The sequence below is a fragment of the Nilaparvata lugens genome, chromosome 5 (assembly GCF_014356525.2).
Source record: "Nilaparvata lugens isolate BPH chromosome 5, ASM1435652v1, whole genome shotgun sequence".
Classification (NCBI taxonomy): Eukaryota; Metazoa; Arthropoda; class Insecta; order Hemiptera; family Delphacidae; genus Nilaparvata; species Nilaparvata lugens.
The window spans coordinates 25,326,545-25,351,446 of NC_052508.1; the positions used below are offsets into that span (position 1 = coordinate 25,326,545).

Sequence of the window (24,902 nt, forward strand, 5' to 3'; positions counted from 1 at the left end):
AAATTGAAAAATCAGATAGGCCTAATTGAGAGTGAGCCATTGAACACATACATTACGGTATTGGCACTAGTCCATTTTTAATGTATAATGCAACTAATGTAAAATTAATAACATTTATACACTAATAGTCATGAGGAACCCCGCAAATAAATGATGAATTTGAGGAAAAAATAATTTTAACAAATTATTAGGTGAGCTCAACTGAGCAACATAAGGAGAAAATGAACATGCCTTGTGAGAAAAAATTAGATAGCTATTGAAAAGATTGAAGATCAAAGTATTCTATTGTAGTTCATGAAGTTGCTGAACTAATTTTCGATATCAGAATAGTTTTTAATTAATCAGACAAAAAACAGGAATAAAGACGATTCATCTATTTATAGCTCATAATTTGTCAATATTGAACTATCGAATAAACTTATGATACTCATCGATGTATAATAAATTGTATTTTAAACTACAATCCTCTTTGATGGGATGTGGTCAAATTTTCTAACTTCTTCAAGACCCAATGGGCATTTTGAATAAAAAAGCATTGGAATTCACATTTATCAAACTAAATTCATAATTCAAGCATTGAATATGAGAATACATTAATGTCACTTTTTGTGTAGTTGAGAAGTTGATATTGTGGTAATTATTCATACTGTGAGTTTATCAGAGATTGACAATGATGTAATAACCGAAACCGGTCTTTCTAAGTATCAATAAATCTGTGGTTTTTTGACAATTTCTTGGTCTTTTTCATTCAATACATTAATGTGTTTGATTGTGAGATCTCGAATTCTGTTTCAATTGAATGGAAAGGCAGCTCAATTTTTATTCTCTGTCTGGAAAGTGAAAAAGATACAATTTAATATTTGTTTCCAATTTATCTTCCTATAAAATACAGAAGTAACAATAGCGAACGAGAGCAAGTTTATGGGAAAATATAAAACGAAGATGGCGGAATGAGAGTGGAGTTTGGACGGCGACAAAGTTCATTTTTCGACGGGCTTATCTCGGCCACAAACCTCTTCCTCTTTTCAGCCCTCTTCCTCTCCTCGACTTATCGTGTACTCCAATCACAGCCTTCCCCATCACCCTGCGAACCCTTTCAGCCGCCAGGGGTCACAATGATGAAGAAGGTTCGACCCGTCGCTAGTTTATGTTCTGCTGATCACAATTTTGGGACTTGGCGTTCTAAACGTGCGTATAGGAGATGCGCCCAAAAGATTGGCATCGTAAAAGCGCCAACTTGGAAGAAGTAACCGAAAACAGCGACATGAATGTCATCAGTATATTATGCTCATGTCAGCTCTACCGTAACAATAGTTGTGGAAAAACTGTATCATATCTAACAGTTTCATATCTGCTCTGATGAAGCTCATCTAGGAATTTGATTTTGAAATTTTTTCATCAGAATGTTTCAAAATAAAAACAACTTAATTATGTTGAGTTGTTCATTGTTTGGGATCTGAGTCAGCACGTACTGTGATAATATAACAGTATTTTTTCAGTTAACTGGAATTCGTTATTTCAAACTGGAATTCTCGATCATATAGAACCTAGAGCTTGCAAGTTGCTTAACTCACCTATCCTCTGCAATCGGCTTATGTATGAAAACATACTTCACTTTTATTCTTCTAACGTCCATCTTCATATGGGATGTAAAGTAGTATACATGGGAAATTACCTGAAACAAACAGAACAATAATTCAATTACATTTCAAAGTCAAACTTATGTCAATGAATGAAAAAAATATTTTGGACGCCTCTGTATACTCATCTTTTCGGCCTTATAATTTTTGAACAATTGATGAAAAAAATCCGTGCTGATCATGAGCTGATAGAGCATCAAAGTATCTTCAATTTTATGTATATTTTCACTATTTTACGCATTTAACTACGACTGCTGCAGCAGTTTTAATGTTGAAATTTTCTGTTCAGCAACAATAGATCAGTTGACAATGAAATTTGGAGGGAATGTTTGGAACACAATTTTCGACTTTGCGTCTTTGTTGAGACTAGTTTGGAGGTGAGCGTATCAAAAATCCCAACCCCTATGCTGAGGGTATGAGGGTCGTTTGAAAGTTGCATTTTCCACTTATTACTTACATGTTTATATATTGGAAACAATGTGTCATATTGACATAATCAACTACATCAAAATGAAGCTTAATAAATTTCCTACAAGTTTTGTTGAGTAGAGGTTTTTGATGAATCCGATACTTTTCGAGATATTCATGTTCTAAAGTGATGCATTTTCGAAAAACAAGTTTTTCTTCCATTTTTTCGCTCTTTCAAGTCCTATAAACAATTCTAAACAATTGATAAAACAAGAATGTGTTAATTACGAGATTGTAGAGCATTAAATTATCTTCCATTTCATGTATAATTTGACTATTTCACGCATCACCATACGACTGTTGGAGAAATTTCTGTTTTGAGTGTCTTTTGTTTGGTAGGAAGTTTATTAACACCCCCTGTGTTTAGTTCCGAATAAGTTCCAATAGGTAATCAATCTGAATGTTCATACTGAAGCACACTGATAATTTATGATGACAGCATAGTGTGATATCCCAAGAAAGTCTCTTGTTGCGAATCTTGAAATTTGACACTCAAAACTAAAACTTCTCCAACAGTCATATGGGAATTATAGAATTACGTATGGGAAGTCGCGTGGATTAGTCGAATTATACATGAAATGAAAGATAATTTAATGCTCTACAATCTCGTAATTAACACATTCTTGTTTTATCAATTGTTTAGAATTGTTTATAGGACTTGAAAGAGCGAAAAAATGGAAGAAAAACTTGTTTTTCGAAAATGCATCACTTTAGAACATAATAATATCTCGAAAAGTATCGGATTTATCAAAAACCTCTACCCAACAAAACTTGTAGGAAATCTATCAAGCTTCATTTTGATGCAGTTGATTATGTAAATAGAACACATTGTTTCCAAGATATAAGCATGTAAGTAATAAGTGAAAAATGCAACTTTCAAACCACCCTCATTCCTTCAGCACATGATTTAGGGGTTGGGATTTTTGATATGCTCACCTCCAAACTAGTCTCAACAAAGCTGCAAAGTCAAAAATTGTGTTCCAAACATTCCCTCCAAATTCATTGTCAACTGATCTATTGTTGCTGAACAGAAAATTTCACTCTCAAGACTTCTACTGCTGCAACAGTCGTAGGGAAATGCGTAAAGTGTGAAATTATACATCGAATTGAAAATAATTTGATGCTCAATACGCTCATAATCAGCACGGATTTTTTCCATCAATTGTTCAAAAATTATAAGGTCGAAAAGATGAGAAAATTGGAGGCAGAAGTGTTTTTTCAAAGAATGTCTCACCTTCAAGAGCGGATATTTCATAAACTATGAGAGATATGGGAAAAATGCAGAAGACAAAACTTGTTGGTAATTTTATAAGCTTCAATTTTGCACAGAATACAAATGTTAATAAGATGCATAGTTTCCTAGATATATGCGAATTTGCTCATGAGCAAAAGGTAGAAGCAAAAGCATTTGCTCATTTTTATATGAATAAGCTTTACCTTATACTCTTACTTTAAGCTCCTGAACTCTGGAGCAAATGATCATTTTTTTTTATAGATTTTTCATCAGCTGATTCGCTTTTGTAGCCTTACTTTGTATTTATAGCTCACGGAAGCGCTAAATATGCAAACAGGGGGCACCGCTTGTGTTTGCGTCGTCTGCTCTGTTTTCTATTTATGAATAGAGTTTTAGGTTAGTTGAGTTTAGAATTTTGAAATAAGTTAATAGCGTGAAAAAATGTCATCTCTATAATAATCTTTAGCATATTCTTATAATATCAATAGCCTTCTTATAATTGTCTACACTCTCATCTTCTTAAATGCCTATTTCCTATTTTGTGATCGCTATCTTTATATCAGGTAGCTATCTTTTGTATTTATTATTTTGTAGGGATTATGGTGATATATATCATGGTTGAATCTAAAAAGAGTTTTATAGTTCTCAACTATTGGTTGTGATCGTATCTGGTATAGTTTCCTCTTCCTCATACGAATTAGTTGAGCCATTTCACTATGAGAAAAAGGTGATAAGCTGCTCTAGACTAGACTCACCTTTTTTGAAGCATTTGCTTCAAAAGTTGAGCAAATGCTCTAGTTTATTCATACAGTTTTGAGTATAAGCTTTTACTCTTGAGCAAATGCTCAAACTATTTTTTTGATGAGCATGAGCAAAAGGTTTTGCTCACGTTTATTCATATAAAATGAAGCAAATGCTCCATATTTTAGAAGTATAAGTAAATGCTCAACTTTATTCATATGGCCCAATGTCTCTTCCAACGTTTACTATGTTACTGGGGACTGCATTTAGAACATTCATAACGAAGGAAACGTTATTCTTATGTTGTGGCACGTTCAGCAATTTCTCTTCACAGTCCTCAATTACTTGCGAAGTAATCGAACATTAACTGTATATGAAATGTATCTTCGTGAGTCACAAACTACACTTATTATTAAGTTCTCGGTAGATTCCCATTCTAGGACGAGAAAATTGAACATGCTTTACAACATTCGTCCTCAACAATAGGTCGAGAACTGTCTCGACTGATTACAATGAGGTTTGCTCGGACGAGCACTTTGTGTATGTGGCAGGGGCTATTCTTGGTTAGCCTCAGTTTTACTATGCCTACCCATTCTCCTAGTCTACATATTCTTGGAACGCTGTACCAAATCATGTCATGAATAGTACTGGTGATTTATATTCTCACTGTGTGACTTGGCAAAGCACTGGCAGCTGTTTCGGTTTGCACGCGGACAGCACATGCCAAACTACCTGTTGTCGAGAAATTGTATTTCAATACCAAAAGTAAGACTAAATTCAACAGAACGGACGCCGGGCAGAGACGTGACACGGGCCTGGCGTAGCGTATGCGATGCGGACGAAAATGGCATTTCAAGTCTATTCAACAGTTTTTTGACGGTATTCATTTTTAGCAAGTGTAGAGGAAGTGGCGTGTCAGTTCTTGTACGCCACGAGATACGGTAAAGACATGGCACGGGAGAAAAAGTGACCGCTCGCGCCTCGTCTGACGTCCTCACTTGTGGTATTGTAGTTCGATATTCAGTCAACAGGTAGTGTAGCAGGAGTAGTCCACATGAAAACTGAACGGATGTCTATGCGTTACCAAGATATCACTGTCAAAGACTGTAAACATTTTTTGGACCCCTCTATAGTAGTGGTATTCCCAGACAAATTCTAATTAAAATCATATTCATCAACGAAGATTTATCTCCACATAACAAGAAACTGTTATATGAGGCAAAACAATTCATAGGGAAGAATGGATATAAATTCGCATGGACAAGAAATGGGAAAATCTACATACGAAAGGAAGAAAACTCCAGAGCAATTAGGGTTACTACTTTAAAGGAACTGCAACAAATGTCCAGTACAGATGATACGACGATGAAATGAACTGTGAAATCCAGGTACCCGGTTGAGTTTTCTTTTTGATATGAACGATTTCAACGACCTATGTGACAGTTTAGGAAATGATGTATTTAAAACGGAAGAAATAGATGATTACTTGAACTATGATTTGCATTTGAATAGGGAAAATTCGAACATAATTGATTGCTTCAATCTTCTTAGTATGAACATTCGAAGTATCTATAAAAATTTTAATGATTTTGTGGTAGTACTAAACAACTTTAAACTGAAGTTTGATATTATAGTTCTCACAGAGACATGGTATTCTGGTAATAAACCGATTGAGTTTAATATAGATGGTTATAGTTTGGTTAATAAGCCTACAAAATTGAACAAGTGTGACAGCCTATGTATTTATCTAAAAAAATGTTTTGAATTTAGGGTGTTGGGTAGTGAATTGTTGGATGCTAATATGATTAGTATTTTGGTTGAGTTGGGAAGGAATTTAATCTTACAGATTGTTGCGATATATAGGTCACCAAATAGTAACACAGATAACTTTATCAGTAACTTGAACGACTATCTGAATTCTCTTCCAAAAGATAGAAATGTTGTTCTCGTTGGAGATATTAATATAGATATTTTGAGAACTGACCGACATACACTAAGTTACTTAAATGTAATGAGTAGTAACGGCTTCAAGTCTTTTATTAATGGACCAACTAGGAGTATTGATGATAGTCACTCGTGCATTGATCATATATTTTTTAAAAATATATTAAATAATTCAATTCACAGAAACTGCTAGTATTCTTAAAGTAAATGTTAGTGATCATTTTGCAACTGCGCTGCATTTAATTTGTAAAGATTCCATAAAAAATAGCTTATTCGAAAGAACTTATAAAAATCTGGATCGCGCGTTAGCCCAGCAGTGACGAAAAGAGCCTACCTAATTAATTATTGAAATAATTAATTTAATCACGAGACCATCTAGAACTTCAATTCAGTGAGTGATATTTCAAACGAGCTCGTTTTTCTACGTTCAGTGGGGTAATTAATAAAAAAGCGCTATCCAATTAATTTGAATTAAAATAAAAGGTCACCACGTGTTGAATAATATCACATAGTCCATAAGAACATTTATAAATTTATTTAATTTAGTAGGAAGCTTACTTCCCGCACGGCCCGAATTCATACAAACCTGAGATCTCATGTTTGAATATTAATTATTAATTATAAATTTGTTAATTGAACCAAGTATAGTATATCAAACCTATAGACCGAACAGGTTTTTATTTGCAGAATTTTGTATTGATTGGAAGTCTAAGTACCAGTATTAAATATAATATATTTATGAATTTGAAACTCACTATTGTGAATTAGCAAAGCCTGTGATAATTATTCAGTTTTTGAAATAGATTATTTAAGTGAATTATAGATATATCGAATATTTTTATGCACATCTTTTTTTATGGGAATATATGTTGGTTTTATGTCAGCATACAACTTATAGATTTTTTATTATATCCTAACTCATCTTGTGTTATATAGTTGAGCTGTTTAATATCAACAAATATTTAGCAGCACTCAAAATTATTGAATCGAGTAATATTAACTTTATTCAGAGCACTCAATGTTTATCATCCTTTGATGATATTCATTTTAACTGCCAGAACAAGTATATTGAAAAATTATATTAATAAGGTTCCAGTTATATCATATAAGGATCCAGAGAGCTTCAAGAACTGGCGTTGTAAGTTCTAAGGAATTTTGAAAGGGTATATTGGTGAATACTTGTACAGGCCGTCAGGAATAGCATGAGCTCTGAGTTCTAGGTGCGCAGTAGCCCGAGAGAGAATTTTAGTGGTGGGGGAAGCATTTGACTCAGTCACAACTTAACCACCGTACGGTGCACATCGCTCCGGTTAAAATTTCGCGTGCCGTTCCATAAACATTTTCTGAGTTTTATATTGTATTAGGTCAGTATTTTATTGTATAGTTTTATATTTATCGCTCCGGTTAAAATTTCGCGTGCCGTTCCATAAACATTTTCCGAGTTTTATATTGTATTAGGTCAGTATTTTATTGTATAGTTTTATATTTTCATCAATTTTTATTTTAAACTGTAAATTAATTTTAATTTCATTAATTTTTAAACTGTTAGATAAGATAAAATATGCATGATGGATGATGGTGTTAAGAAGAAAATAGGAGGCAGAAAAGTTATTCACAGCCAAAAACACGAGAAGTTTTGCTAATGTTTATCGTTTTATGAAAAAAAAGCTGAAACAAAAGTGCCATAAATTTGAAGAAAGTCCATGAGCGAGTTGCAGAGGCAACTGGAATATCTCAAAGTTCCTTGAAACGAATATTACAGGAAGAGAAACAGTGCAATGATGTAGGGACTTCTTTCAGTACCCCCAACAAAGTGAGACAACGAAAGACTACAAATGCAGCTTAGACAGTTTCGACCTGGGCATAGTTAGGAGGACTGTAAATGAGTCCACAAGCAGCATGAAGAAAGACCGACCTTGAAAAACTTATTACCGGTTTTAAGGGAAAAAATCGATTTTAATGGGAGTAGGTGGGCACTTGCCAAGATTTTAAAAAGTTAGGGTTTCGGTGGAGGAAGACATCAAATAATAGGAATATATGGTAGAGAGATATGATATTCGAGAGTTGAGATTGAATATTTGAGGAAGCTAGTGGAATATCAAGAAGCAGAGCGGCCCATAATTATATGGACGAAATTATGTACATTCGACTCACTCAAAACCTCTTGCATGGATTGACACAACGAATAATGAAGGTTGAAAACTCCCATCAGTAAGGGTCAACGTCTTATTATAGTGCACGCTGGTGGAGAAGATGGGTTTGTGAATAATGCCTTATAACTTTCAGGTCAGGAATGAAAACAGGAGATTATCATGATGACATGAATTTTGAGAATTATGAAAAATGGGTCACACACAACTGATCCCAAATCTAAAGCCAAATTCTGTCGTTGTAATAGATAATGCACCCTATCACAACAAACAAAAGATCCAGCACCTACTACATCTAGTAAAAAGGCAGAGATGATAAAGTGGCTATCCGAACGGAACATTGCTCATTCAAGCTGCATGTTCAAACCAGAGCTTTACTCGATCATACTTACTCACAAGCCTGCATTCAAAATCTACAAAATTGACGAGCTTTTTGCGAAAAATGGCCATGATGTCTTGCGACTACCACCCTATCACCCGGACCTGAACCCCATTGAGTTAATTTGGAGTCTGCTCAAAGAAAGGGTAGGGAGAAAAAATGTAAATTTTAATATGGATACAGTGGAGAGATTAGTAAAGGAAACGTGTGAATCGATTACAAAAGATGACTGGAAGACGAGATGTGATCATGCCAAGAAAATTCAGGAAACGTACTTGGAATTGGAACCTTATATCGATGACGTGACTGAAGACATAATTGTGAGATTAGGCCAGGACTCCGATGACAGTGACGAGTCAGATGACTCGGGCGACAGTGATGGGGATAGGAACACAGGTGTAGCAGACATCGATGAAGATAGTGATTTAACGGGAATTGTTCCGTTCGAAAGTTACTAAAACGGTAAGTCATTCATAGATGTTTAGGTTCATCACATTTTAAAATAATATTTCACCATTTTTTTTATTTATTTATATGCATGATGAATAAGAATAAAAATATTATCAATTGTAATTGATACTGCTTCAGTGAGAGGTTAAATTTTTCGAATTATGTTTTATCTTTATTTTATAATAGGAATGATTATATAGAAACCACAGGTCGTTGAATTCTCACCAGTGAAGGAAAACTTGAATAATGATAATAAATATACTGGCTATGAATATTAAGTTCATTATATAGTTGTTTATCTATATTTCGTATTTGTCGTAGACTATATTATGTTCAAAGATGCAGATGACTTATACATAGAACAAAATTAATAACTTCTTGGAAAATTTTGCAATTATTGATGACTCATATTTAGTGATAACAATCCAAGCCCATAGACGCCAGCAAAGCAAGTAATAATAAACAGTGAAATAAAGAGAATGATCGTCTAATTTTATGCTTGGTCAACATTGTACAAGTCTTTCAAAATAACACAGTATTATATGAAATAGAAATAGCTAGACAGTCCATTGTTTCTTATAATTCGTTGAATTTAGGGTGTTGGGTAGTGAATTGTTGGATGCTAATATGATTAGTATTTTGGTTGAGTTGGGAAGGAATTTAATCTTACAGATTGTTGCGATATATAGGTCACCAAATAGTAACACAGATAACTTTATCAGTAACTTGAACGACTATCTGAATTCTCTTCCAAAAGATAGAAATGTTGTTCTCGTTGGAGATATTAATATAGATATTTTGAGAACTGACCGACATACACTAAGTTACTTAAATGTAATGAGTAGTAACGGCTTCAAGTCTTTTATTAATGGACCAACTAGGAGTATTGATGATAGTCACTCGTGCATTGATCATATATTTTTTAAAAATACATTAAATAATTCAATTCACAGAAACTGCTAGTATTCTTAAAGTAAATGTTAGTGATCATTTTGCAACTGCGCTGCATTTAAGTTCTAATCACATAACGAAAGAAAAATCTCTTGCTCAAAGAAATATAATTACTAAAATAGATTTAACTAAACTGGAAACTTACTTAAAAAATGAAAAATGGTTGTTTCTGTATGATCAAAATAGAAATAATAATGATAACAATAATGAAAGTAACAATGATAATCACAAGGAGGTGGACACGTTGGTTGAAAACCTTACTCATAAAATAAAAAATTATATAGAGCTTTCTTCTATAGAGATTAAGCTTAATCACAAAAAGAAACCACTTAAGCCACTTGGATCACTCAGGGGCTAATCAACTCGATTAATAAGAGGGATAAAATGGCTAAAAAAGTAAAACAAGAACCTTTCAATACAAGTTTGAAAAATGAATTCAAATCCTATAGAAACTTATTGAATAATCTTATTACCAGCACTAAAGATAATTATTATAGGAATAAAATTGATGAATGTGGCAAAGATGCAAAAAAAATATGGACTTACATTAACTAGCTGCTAAATAAGGGAGGAAATGAGTGTAGTAGAATAAAACTGAATGCACAAGAATTAAATGAATATTTTGTAAATGTGGGTAAGATTTATGCAGATAAAATAGCGAAATATGAGAACCAAACTGATTATAAATTTAATTATAAAAAAGATAATTCAAGTCTAGGAAACTCGTTTTTTTTTAAACCTGTCATAGAAGATGAAGTAAAAAATGTAATATATAGTCTAAAAAGCAATACTAGTCCAGGCATAGATGGCATTAATAGTAAGATTTTGAAAAAAATAGCGCCTTTTATAGCTTGGCCGTTAACTTTTATAATAAATAAATGCTTTGAAAGAGGATTTTTTCCAACTTCATTCAAGATTGTTAAGATTAAACCACTGTTCAAATCAGGGGATAGGAAACTTGCAGAAAATTATAGACCAATTAGTTTATTAAGTTCATTGACTAAAATAATTGAGAAATTGATAAAAAAACAGATTATTAAGTTTTTAAACAAACAAAATAATAGAAGAGAATCAGTTTGGTTTTCAGAGTAAAAAGAGTACAAATGATGCCCTGATCAAATTCTCAAACGCGGTTTCAGATCGTTTGAACAAAGGAAAGAAAACCCAAGCTATCTTCCTGGACCTAGCAAAAGCTTATGACACTGTGTCTCACAATAAGTTATTGGACAAATTAGAGTGGGTTGGCATAAGAGGATTACCTTTGTTCAAGAGCTACTTGTCAAATAGAGCACAAATTTTATCACTCGATGACTCAGTAAGTGAAATACCTCTTTCATGCTATGTTCTCCCTCAAGGCACTGTCTTATCACCTATCCTCTTCCTGTTATATGTGAATGAAGTACTTAGATTAGAGTTGAATGGAGGGGAAGTATATTCATTCGCAGATGACACAGTGTTGTTGTATGGGGGTGGAATGAGACCTATGAGACAGCCTCTAAAGGCGTCTCTACACTAAAAAGATGGCTGGATTTCAACTCCCTTAGTTTAAATATTAAAAAAACAAAGTATATTGCTTTTTCGAGGAGTATTGCTGGAAGAGAAGAAACGAACTGTGTACTTAAACTGCACATTAATTGTGAGAATTTATACAATAATTTAGCTGCATGTAACTGCCCTGAAATAGAAAAAACCAGCCACATCAAATACCTAGGTATAATTATTGATGAAGGATTTGAATGGAAAAGACACATTGATTATTTGTGTGAGCGATTAAAGTTTGTATCCTATAACTTCTATAAATTGCGGTCCATACTCCAGATACCAATGTTAAAAATAGTTTACTTTGCAATTGTACAGTCCCTACTGCAATATGGATTAGTGGTTTGGGGGGGAGCATTCAACTCTCATCTATTAGCTCTATTTGTAGTACAAGAAATGATTATAAAAACAATACTAAATAGACCCATGATATACTCTTCTATTCAAGCCTTCAATGAAATTAAAGTGATGACAATCCGCCAGCTGTATGTATTGAACGTCTTTAAATACTTTCAGAGTAACAAAAAAATATTTTTTAAAATAAATAATGAACATCAACGAACCAGATACAATATAAATAAATATAAATGTTATGACTCAGATCTGACAATCATACGTAAGCAGCTTATTTATATAGCACCAAAAATAATCAATAAATTACCTTCAGATCTCATTGAATTTCCATGTATCAAAACTGTCCCTAATAACATAAGAGATTGGATTTGCCAGAATTTTTATTTTGATTTGAATATTTTGTGATTTTTTTCGTATAGGGATTGCGATTTGCCAAGATTGTTTTTTAATTTGAATATTTTCTGTTTTTTTTTTTTTTTCGTATAAGTATTACGATTTGCCAGAATTTTTATTCCAATTTGAATTTTTTGTTATTTTTTTCGTATGGGAATTACGATTTGCCAGAACTTTTTATTTTCAATTTAAATATTTTGTGAATTTTTTTGTTTTTTATAAGAATATTATGATTTTCCCTCTTCCCATTTACCATGAAATGCGTTCTATATACCCTGTTTACACTGTATTTATGAATCACTATTTTATGAATAAGTGAGTACCATAGTTATATAGTATATTAAGATACTCGAGAGAATTTTTAAATTTTTTTGTTGTGAATTTTGTTTCGATTCTTCGTTTCATAATTTACTATTCTGTAAAAATATTTGCTTCTGTGCTAAATCAATTTAAATCAGGTTAAGCGTATTATAATTTCATCTCCTACTCCCACTGGCGAACAAGAGTCATCTTATGCCAGTGGTTTTTTCACTTACCGTTTATTATTATTACACTTTGGTTGGATTGTATTGTCATGTTGAGCTTTGTTTGATTCATGTACCTATATGTAGTTATGAGTGTGGAATAAATAAATTTGAAATTTGAAAAAATACTAATATTAATATGGTTTTGTCAAGCCACTATTCTTTGCCCAACCCATTCCATTACCGAATAATAGCTTATTACTTTCAATTTGAATTTCTCTAACAAAATAATTACTTGTTTGTTTTTATCAACATGTTTACGTTCTTCTCAAAAATCTTGCTTGCTACTTTTCCTTTGAATAAAAAAATCATCATTTTCTTCATGACGAAGAAACCACTATGGCTTTAGGGCTTTGCTGTGGCCCTAAACTTTAAAAAAAAACATCATTCCAATTGAATAGCTTGAACAAAACCAGTTTTCCTTATATGCCTCTTCTTAGGCTATCCATACTCCGTGCAAATCTTCTTCAGACTTAGAGCTATTTTTGCGGCGCAGAGAAATGGAGGGAGATCAGCCAATTGCAGTGATGGATAGAGTCATAGGTGGAAGCGCAGTTGTCAATTTGTCGAATAGATTCAGTCGAGTCTGTGATTACAGAGAGGAAACTTCCTAAGTTTAACATGAGCGCTTGAATACTCACTGGAAATTAGAGAACGCTGGCCGATACACAATGGCAACATAGCCGCCGCTATATGCCTTCTCTGCTGCGCATGTCTATCCCAAGTCTGAAGTTAATTTGAACGGAGTATAAGTAATTTACGACTGTAAATGGAAAATACTGGAAGTGCCAAAAACAACATTTCTTAGGAACTAGCAAAAGCTTAATCATTGTAGCCTACTATTTCTATAGTAGCTCTATAAAATATCTATAAATTTTCTGTCTTGTTACGTGTTCAATATTAGATAAAATTTATTTAATTGGAAACCATTGTTCGATAAAATATATTGAACAATTTAAAAAATACAGTTCTTTTTTTATCCAGATTTATTAGATTTGTATACAGGACTGCAGTTTCGTGTTGAAACCAAAACCGTCAACCAGCAGGTGTACTGCAGTCCTGTGTACAAATCTAATAACAGTGGGAAAAAATAAAACTATGTCTATTCAATTGTTCAATATTTTGTAATATAAAAAATGAAAAAGTGTTGCAGTATAATAATTGCAACCAATTTATCTCTCGTTACTGAACCGTCTATACCTACCTATAATGTTGTAAGAGTAGTGTGGTATAACCATGGAGTAAAGATAGATTGATTATTGTATGGTATAGCCCATACCTGTACTGGTGGCACCTCATTGTTTGCACAGGGAGGACGTCAGACGTGGCGCGAGCGGTCACTTTTTCTCCCGTGCCATGTCTTTACCGTATCTCGTGGCGTACAAGAACTGACACGCCACTTCCTCTACACTTGCTAAAAATGAATACCGTCAAAAAACTATTGAATAGACTTGAAATGCCATTTTCGTCCGCATCGCATACGCTACGCCAGGCCCGTGTCACATCTCTGCCCGGCGACCGTTCTGTTGAATTTAGTCTTACTTTTGGTATTGAAATACAATTTCTCGACAACAGGTAGTTTGGCATGAGATGTCCGCGTGCAAACCGCAACAGCTGCCAGTGCTTTGCCAAGATATCGACTGTCAAAAAATTATTTTGGACTCCTCTGTATAGTATATGTTGTCTAAGAACTTCTAGAAAGTCTAGAACTTAGCTAAATCCCGAGCTCGGAAACCGGCCCTAAACAATCTAAAAGTAACTAAACAGTTCAACACATTTGAATAAATGAATGAGATAATAGAATTATTCACTTTAAAGAGAAAGCTGATTGGAAAAGTGAGTAGCAAGTAGGTTGTGCGGTCAGCTACAAAGCGTTTTGAAGTAATTGCAAGGCGACCGCATTGAAGGACTTAGCCGGCAATATTGTCGCAGTTTGTAATGCGTTTGAAGTGCAATCAGCCATAAGACGACTGTGTGCGAAAGTTGTCAGGTAGCCTGATCGATAAGCGCCGATAATTCCGCACTCAATATGATCAAGAGTACGCATGTGTGTTTGTGTGTGTGGGCGGACGGCTTTGTCACCGTGAAACTTTGCAAATTTAGCTGAGTGCCAAGTTGCCTGCGTCGATTGACGCGCCCGTTGGCCAATCATTGGCAGCTGGCACCCCCTCCTCCCACCCTCACCCAATCACCCTTGTCACGTCTTCAAATTGCCACTGTCAAACTTTTGCTTTGTTCTTCATCATGGAAACTCACACCACCCTGTTCAGGGAACAAGTGCATCAAATCGAATCTCCAATTCCAGCTTCATTTGAGTGACTGGGAATCTGTTTTTCTCTTTTCCCGTACTTCTTTATTTCTCCATTTTCAACGAATTCTGTTGCCATTTCTTGTCAGCAATATAACTGTTTGATGAATATGGCTTTCTGCTAGTTTTAGAGTTTTCTATAGGCCTACAGCTTCTGAATAAGTCAGTGTCGTAGATTATTAAACTGCGTGTAGGTGAGTGCTTCATTGTGCTGTATTGCATTCTTCTGTGACTATTGAACTCTCCAAGGATTTATTGAATTCGGCTTAAATATGTTTTATGAATTTTGATTCATATATTGACAATGAATTTCCACCCAACTTGTGCTATGTATTATTTATTTGGGGAGAATTTTATTCGTAAACTAGCAGGTAACCCGTGCTCCGCGAGGGTATTATTAAAAACTTGACAAACTGAAATTTTGACTTACTGAAATCTTGAAGAATTTAAAATAGGTCTTTAACCATCCTCGGTAAATTAAGTGAAATTTCAAGTTGATCAGTCCAGTATCTCAGACGTGATGATGTGTCATTCGTGAATTTCCTATTCCGTACGTATATAAGCCAACTCTTTCCTTTATCTTCCTCTATACTTATAAATTGGCTTTCCAAAACGGGGTGTAGTCGTGGTCCACGTTTAGATTAAATTTCAATAAACTAGAGAATTGAACACAAAATAAAATATAGAGAAAATAGTGTAAAGATTCAGCTGTTTTGAATTATTTGAAATGTATCATTTCGTCAAGGAAAAAGGTTTCCAATTTTATAGAAATGAGAAAATAAAGATTATCATAAAAATCTGGTGTGACGCACTCACACAACTTTCCTTGCCGTTACGGAAATCGATCACCTGACGCTAGTGTTCACGCGCATCGCAAGTCTACTATTCAAAGATCTGAGCCAGCTGGTGACAGGACAACAACGCTGGATACACACGAGATCTGTAATCTCTTCATAGTGAATGATTTAATAGAATCAACAGTTGCCGACAGTTTGCAATTGAATAATCTCATTTTCTCAAATTTCAAGCTCATTTTCAATTTTAGGTGAAAATGTTACTGGACATTAATTGTAGAGTTTTTCATGCTCGATCTTTTCCACTTGATTTTTTTCTCTTGAATTATATCTGAGACCTGATAATTGGGAATCTAAAATCAAAATTTGCATAGATGGGGCGGAGCTCCTGAAATTTTCACAGATATGGGACTTGTGGCAGTTGATATAGCTTATCAATGACTATTTTAGGTATAAATTTGATCAAAATCGTTGGAGCCATTTTCTAGAAAATCGCGAAAACCCCTGTTTTTGACAAAATTTTCACCATTTTAGCCGCCATTTTGAATTGCATTTGATCGAAATTGTTCGTGTAGGATCCTAATAGTGTAAGGACCTTAAGTTCAATATTTCAAATGATTCCGTTAATTGGGCGATGAGATATCGTTTACACAGAAGCATATAGACTCATACACACACTCACACCTACAGAACAAAAACCACTTTTTTGGACTCAGGAAACCTTGACACGTATAGAAATTTAGAAATTGGGGTACCTTATTTTTTTCGGAAAGCAATACTTTCCTTACCTATGGTAATAGGGCAATGAAAGTAAAAACTGCGACTACGCCCCGTTTTGGAAAGCCAATTTTCTGACTCCAGCTGTTTAAAGTCTAGAACTTAGCTAAATCCCAAGCTCGAAAACCGGCCCATAATGGAAAAGCTGCTAACAATCAAACCTGATTGCCATTGATGATCAATTAGGAATGGATGTTTATAGTAATAATATTGAAATTCCATTCCATGAAATGCTCAACTATAGTTTACTCAATTATTATCTATCGAGTGAGTACATTATTACGGTATTTCGCTAAACTGCTATACTATTCACCAATCCTAGGTGTTGCACCTAGGCTCCTGATAACAGCGGGGAAGTGGTGGGAGGGGGTTCGGAATGTTCGAATGTGGGCCAAATGGATTCTTGAGAATTAATATCAAATATCAATATAGTACACCGTACTTCATTTATCAACCCCGTATTTCGAAGAGTATGCAACCCGCACAGCTTGGCATTGCAGGTGATGCTGAGTTGGCTACATGGAAACTGACGGTATTCTACAAAAAGTATAGTGTAGCAAGTATAAATTTGAAAATGTTCTGAATGGATTTTTGGAATTATGGTTTGAATATCGTTGCTTTGAATTATTAACAAATGCGATGAAAAATGTATTGTCATGAACCAGTAGTAAGAAAGTATAGGTTTGTATTTAATTTAAATAAAAGGATTAGAGACTAGTGTTTTGTCGACTACTTTCTATTATTACTGTTTTGGCAGGGTAGGAGTTTAAGAACGGTACAGTATTATGAGAAAAAGAAATACTAGGACTATGGGCTTGAGTCAAGATTGAAAATTAGAACATAAACGCCCTATACTCAGGGATATCTTCTTGTGCTATCTTTTCTCTATGGTATGACACAGAGTACATTTATAATAATAATAATCTTCGTATGGCTTTTATTGGTGGGGAGTTTCTGACGAAACTTCCACCTCACCTGAATATATCATTCGAGCCGTCAATGGGCCTTACGACTGTCATACTTCAGCCGGGACCGACAGTTTAACGTGCCCATCCGATAACACGTACATTTCATAGACTATTTGAAGGTTCAATATTTAAACTGTGCCGTTGTCCGTTTTCACATTCACCGATTTCTTGCCGACACTACACCCAGAATGTCTCCAAATTGGCTACGAATCAGCTGTTGGAGAGAATTAACCAACAATCGTAGGACATTCTGGGTATCGTGTCGTGTCTGATACCTAATGAGAAATGGGTGTGTGAAAACGACCACTTACATAAAAATGATACCTAGTGTTCCGGGCGCAAATTTCATTCTTGACAATGTCATCCAATATAACTTCAAACTCTTGAAATCAGATTGTTTTGTGGACTAAATTTCATTCTCACCCTGTAAATGTATTCCAAGTAGACAAACATAAATATTATTGGCACAGTATTGTAGAATATTTCGAAAACTTCAGAATAACATCTATTTCAAGGCTGTAAGTCCACCTTCTACGGCTGGAGCGTCATTGGAAAAAGAGAAAAAACTACTGTCTGCAGCGGAAAACACTTCTTTTTCACCATAAGCCAAACCTGATTAATTAGAAAACCATGTAACTCATGACTCCTTGGAGGAACACACTAGAAAATGGTATAAATCTCTTCGTAAAGATGTGTGGAAATAGATTATTCATGATGACAATCTCAAAAATGTTTGTCATCATAGAAAAATCCAAGATGGCGGCAGAAAATCTGATTTGAAGAGTTTGAAGTTATATTGACCATGGTAAAAGTTGTTGGAATTGGATAAATCTTTCGGAAATTGTAGTATGATTATTTTGGAGCTCCCAGGTGGCTGAATTAATCCGATATCCTCGATATTTTTAGAATTACAGACGATTTGTCGAAAATCGACATATTTTAGCCGCCATCATGTTTCTTTATGACAAATATTTTTGATATTAATAATAATCTCTTTCTACACATCATTACAAAGAGATTGATACCATTCCCAAGTCTGTACCTTCAAGGAGTCATGAGTTACACGGTTTTCTAATTGTTGGGATTTACATTTGGTGGAAAAAGCGTGTTTTCCGCTGCAAACAGTACTTTTCTCTCCTTCTCCGATGACGCTCCAGCCTCCAACTAGATGTCAATTTAAAGCTTTGGAAATATTCTAAAACACTGTACCAATAACATCAGTGTATGTCTACTGCGAATACATTTACAGGGTGGAAAGTGAAATATTGTCCCCGAAAAATGTATGTTTCAAGTTTTTGAAGTTGAATAGATCATGAAAAGAGCAGTCGAAATAAGACGTTTCTCTCGATCATCATAGTTTGGTTAATTCTAAACACTTTGGTGATAAAACCAATCCGATAAGTTATCTCTCACAATAACTGAATAGCAAGCGATATGAAAATCTCTGTCAATAATAACCGTCATCTTGAATTTTTCAGTGATGTCGAATATTTTTCGTTGTTTCCATAATCAATATTATTATTCGGCTTACTGTAACGGAGAGATTGAGACCTTTTGCAAGTCTCTATCTTGAAGTAGTCATGAAAAAATCGATTTTATAGTTCCTGCTTGTTACCTCATGCGTATGGAAAAACGCACCAAAAATCATACAGGGTTTTCTTTGGAGGGCGCTGGAGAACTCATTTTTTGACGTACAGAGCATGAAGATATATCGTTTCAAAGTTGAAGAAACGCTCTAAATTTCATAGATTTAAAATTACTCTGCATCTTTCGCAAAAAAAAGTTATAATAAAATGAAATTTGAGAAAAATGGAAAAAACGTTTTATGGGGCTTTTGAAGGATATAACTAGAAAAATATGCGTTTTAGAGGAGAATTTTATAAAACATAAATTGTAGAGGAGGATTTTAAAAATATTTTCGTCTGAAAAACAGTAGAATATCTTAAACGGATATTGAAATACAAGCGATATAGCAAAACTCTGAAAATCTTGGCGGCCATCTTGTTTGCACCCGGACTATAGGAATAAAGACTGAAATTGGAATTGTATAATAGCAATGAAAAATTTCATGTTTGAACGTGCAATATGTATATTTACATTATGCCAATCCTGAGTGGGGAGTGAAGGAAACAACATGAATCAAATTGATAAAAACAAAACTGAATCGAGGTTGCAGTGCTCCAACCGTTCAGCCCTGATTATTTCAATTTTACAATCCCCTATTATTCCTTTCTCGTTCTATTGAGGGAAATAAATTATTGTCGACCCCACCACGTCCTTTGCAATTTGGTATTTTTTAATGCATAATATTACCAGCCCTGATACCTATTTTTGATCCTGATTCGGTCGACTTGGAGACCTGAACAGGAGACCGCTTTTATCTTCTGTAGAGTACAGACATGTTTTCTGAGCTTAATTATTTATTGACCTGATTCAATAATGTCTTTTCCAGACAGTTTTTTATCCTCTCTCGGAGACTAAAATTATATTATTGGGAATCATTTATCCCATCAGTTTTGAAATCGCTAATCCGTTTATTAAATTATTAATGGCATAGTTAATTTCCATTCAGAGCGGTTGACTGCTGCACTTTATTATTATTGTAGGTTATGAATTAGTGACAGTCGAAAACCCATTTAAGGGTGAGTAATGAATATTTTATAGTATTGTTGTATTGTCTTAATTTTGATATTACAGGTAACAACCCCTGATTTAACAATTCTTCGTTTTCAAATATTTTACTAAATTTTGTAGTCTTACATCTGAGATGTATGACGATATACTAATGTAAAAGGAAGTGATACTAAATGGAGTATCTTCCTATTCTTTATTTTATTGATACAGTCATTTATATCTCTGGAATTTTGTAATTGTGAGTAAAGTTTGGAATACTCACTGGTTGTACATCAACTGTAACTCTGTAACTGTTCATCATTCTTTTAACTAGTAATTTCTTTTCATAATCCCATTCATTAGAGATTTCAAAATCTACAATTAAAACCTTTAATATTCCTCTAATTTTATATTTAATGTAAATTGTATGTATTGTATTCATTAGATGATTTCTTGATGAAATCAAATTTCATTAGATGAATGCAATATTTAGTATGTTATTTATTCTAGCATTACTAAGTAGTTGTGACTTGTGTTGCAGGTTTTTTTTGTGTGTGTGTGTGTGTATTCTTGAATACTCATTCGAGGATCGTGCTGTAAATATGCCTTGCTGTCGAACGAGAGCTTACGAATTCGCCGACCGAGATGGCCGGTGATATCGGACATCTGACCTTGCCGTGCGGGGCTGAAAGACGATCTTCGATCTGACGCCACTAGCCCGATGCCTGGAGGCCATAACCCTTCATCCTCATCCATCACCCTTTGGACACCGGACTCGAGGACGACAGATCTTAGATAAGTACTTGATACCCCCACTACAATATCAGATACGGTGCCCCGTAAATTTGGTCTCTTAAAGACATATTGTATTTGGTCTCTTAAAAACATGTGTATTCGGTCTCTTAAAGACATATTGTATTTGGTCTCTTAAAGACATGTGTATTCGGTCTCTTAAAGACAGATTGATTATTAGATTATCCATGTAAAGATGTATTTTGTAATATTCTCTATATTATTCTCATTATTATAAGAGCAGTCAGTCAACCGCATATCTATGTTTTTAATTCCAAGACCCTCAAACCACTAGAATTAGGATCACATTATTGATCAGATAAAAATCCGCAGATCTCAGGGTCTAGCACAATTTCAACAACTAAGCCTTCTCCGACAAAATCATTTGTCACCAGGAGATCGGTTTAACTGTGCAATGTCGAACAAATGCAATAAATAATTAAAAATTCTCCTAGAAATTGTCAAAAAATGTGTCCCGTTCAAGTAAATTTGTTTAATCCAGCATTTGAACTACCTGTACAATGTGATAAGATACTTGTTTAAGCATCATATATTTGTTTCTATTGATTAAGACTAGGATCTCTGATTTCTATGAAATACAGATAAAATGATTTTTCTATTCGAACCTATACAAAATTTTTTCCTAATAATCATAAGTAAGTAAACCATTAATTGCCACACAGCTATCACAAATGAAAACAACCAAAATTATGAGTCAATACATGATGAGATTAACAGAATTATGATGGTTAGCCAGAGTATAATGCTTTTTTTTAAAGAAACAAATAACTTGAAACTAATCAAAAAATTAATAAGAACAATTAAATTATGGGACATAAGATTACAAATGGTAGACATATAATTTATAATTTTTTGAAGGTCTGTAAGTGATAATGACCTGAGAAACTGCATTTTACACAAACTCATTCATGGATTTTGAGTCCTTCTAGTTGGGAATTTGGGTCACACGCATTAAGTTAGTCCATAATATATATCAGTAAAATTTATTGTATTTGTTATTGTAATTATTGTTTTATTGTATATTATTTTTTCTCATTGTATTTCTCTGTAAAAGTTATGCAAAGTTTCTTAGCAAAATTGATAAATAATAGAATATATTGCTGGTATATTACTTGAAAGTGAATAAATGAATTTAAAAAAAGGCAATTAACACACAACTACTGCAAAAAAGAAGATCAGTTCAAGAATTAAAAATATGTGTAATGATGTTCATTTGGACTGTAAATTTCCGTGATAATCATAAAAACTGGAAACATATCCTCAATGGGACTATATGAACTAGCAAAATGTGTAATAGGGAAAGTTTTGGAGTAATCCTGTTGATTCTCGTTCAATTATTAATTTTATTATGTCGAGTAACTCACAATGAATGAATATTACAATATTTTTATATTATTTTTAATTGAATGTCTTGAGACTTGCAATTCTGAAGGTGGATTGATTTATTTCTTATTTGAAAGATTCAATTAATTAAAAAAAAATGTATTTTCTCACACAAAACTATTATTGGGTACTCAATATTGCTTTCTCTGGGAAGTGGGAGATAATGAAGTAAAAATGTGTTTTTTTTTGAACATAAGTAACCTAAATTATAAATATAAGTTGTAATTATACTAGCAGGATTACATATATCAAAACGACCAGGTACCAGCTATTGGTGGAATGATGATTGTGTATCTAAGTATTTTCATAACAACTGCAGTGACTGAAGTCAAGATGAACTACTTTATAGTAAGCTCAACATTCTGACTTCAGAAAGCATTTTTACGTAACGTGTATCTGTATATTATTTATGATAGAGTTATAATTGTTAATGAAACATTATTATTTATTGGCCTCCTTTTCTAACCTAACCTTACATGATTGTTTACATGTGAAATGCTTGAAACTATCTCGTGTTTTTCTTTAATACTTGCATCATTTTGATAATATTCGGCAGTAAATTCAATCGTTCTTTATAGTTTGAAAGCACATTGTGATAAATTATTGCTTAAAGTAGTATTGATAGAGTTATAAATGTTACATTACCTGATTTTTAACGTTGATAAGCAGTTGTGTATTTCCGATGTCTGTGAACTGGAGAAGTAATACAGCAACAGTCAACAGATTCAGCAACCGACAATCAGTCTTTCCAATCATTTCAGTCCAATTTCACGGTAAATATGATGGATCGCGATGAAAATAACACTATTCAGAGACACTTCTCTCTACATTTGAGACTGAAACTGAACAGCTCAGATCACGAACTGCGAGAACACGGTTAGGTTAGCCCCATGATGACAGTAGAAAGCAGCTGACTACTGAGCAAGTCCGTAGAGCAGCGCTTTCAAGCGGAGACCAACTTGTACTACACCATTGAATCCCGCCACAATAGCTTGAATTTGAATTTGGTAAAATTTGTATCGTTAAATAATAATTATTGATACTTGTTTTAAATGATTGATGATTGTTTTCACTCATGCTATACTTTATTTATAATCATACTTAGTTGCTTCTAAATATAAGATAGGATTTTTATTTATTCAACAAAGCGATGGTCGCGCTAAAAAGGTATTGATAAGATAAGTTAAGCTCCATTCGCCTGCTACACTCATTGTAAGGGTGAACAATCCTGCCGTTAGTGGCCGAAATCCACTTAAAACCAATTATCAGTTTAAAAATCGCTTCCCGGTGGCTCGGAACCTAACTAAAGCTGTTGGTCCATTCCATCATCCGTCTCATTAGCCACCCCAGCCCACCCTAGACCTCTTGTAGGCCTCAGCTCAGCGGCAAAGAAATATATAATATACATCATACAGTTGAATCAGCTGAAATACGTCAATTGAAAAGCATAGATTTTCAATTAATACATATCATGTTGAAATATATTAGGCTATGTGAAGAAAATTTGACCATTACCGTATACCAAAGTTAATAGACAGTTATTCTACTAACGTTGACCGTATACTACATTTTCATTGAATAAAGATAAGAATTACTATCAAGAGCATAAAATGACATAGTAGGATCCAAATATAAAATAGTAAAATTAGATCTTAAATATAGTACTTGGAACTATATTCGATCTACCTATCTTTCAAAGGTCTCCAATATAGGCTGTTCCTGCTCAATACATATTTGTCAATTAGACATTTATAGAGGTCCGTTTTTAATTTTTTTAGTAGGTTGCTGGTGGAATAGAGTTTCAATTATTGCACTGTCAGCCTATTATAAAATTTGCAGCCTGAATAACTTACCTTACTCTCAATCAGCTTCCTCCCATGTGGCTGAAGATAAAAATTCTCTCAACCTTGTATTGTAGTAGTGCGTATCGGTGATATATAAGGATCATTTTCAAAAAAGGGGTATTTTTCAAGGCTTTTTGAAATTTCTGGAAACTCACTAATTACACTCTATACAACTCATACGACTTGTAGAGTAATGATGAAAAATTTAATATCATATGAAAGAACAATATTAATTATGAACAAGATTCCTTAGAAATTTTGGAATTTGGTATTGGTGGGAGAAGGAGCTCTAGCGAAATAGAAAAAATCATGTCCCACAGCCAAAAAACAAATGTTCCATTGTAATAACTTTCGAGGCCTTCCTAACCGATTAAAATAATCAGTATTTTAGATCTTATTGTTTATACAAGGGTTATGTTCCATTAGAATCACCCGTTAGAGGAGACTTTTCTACTATTGGTGTGTATGCTCCTGAGGACAGCACAGACCCAAGGTAAAAAGAAGAAACAGATTTGTACTATTCTCAGCTACAACAGGTTGTTGATGGTATAAAAGAACAAGATGATCTTCTTGAACTGAGTGATATGAATGGGAGAGTAGGAAATCATCCATTACCCAAGTGTGTTGGCACTTTT

The 24,902-nt window shown here is 33.9% G+C and overlaps 1 protein-coding gene across 1 annotated transcript in view; it reads right to left on the bottom strand.

Moving 5' to 3' along the window:
* LOC111046674 (out at first protein) overlaps positions 1-23,326 on the bottom strand; it is a 215,574-nt gene extending 192,248 nt beyond the window's left edge. Inside the window, exon 1 of the mRNA XM_022332278.2 lies at positions 23,069-23,326. Coding sequence (XP_022187970.2) covers positions 23,069-23,179 — 111 coding nt within the window. The 5' untranslated portion in view covers positions 23,180-23,326. The remainder of the gene's footprint in view (positions 1-23,068) is intronic.
* Between the last annotated feature and the right edge of the window lie 1,576 nt (positions 23,327-24,902).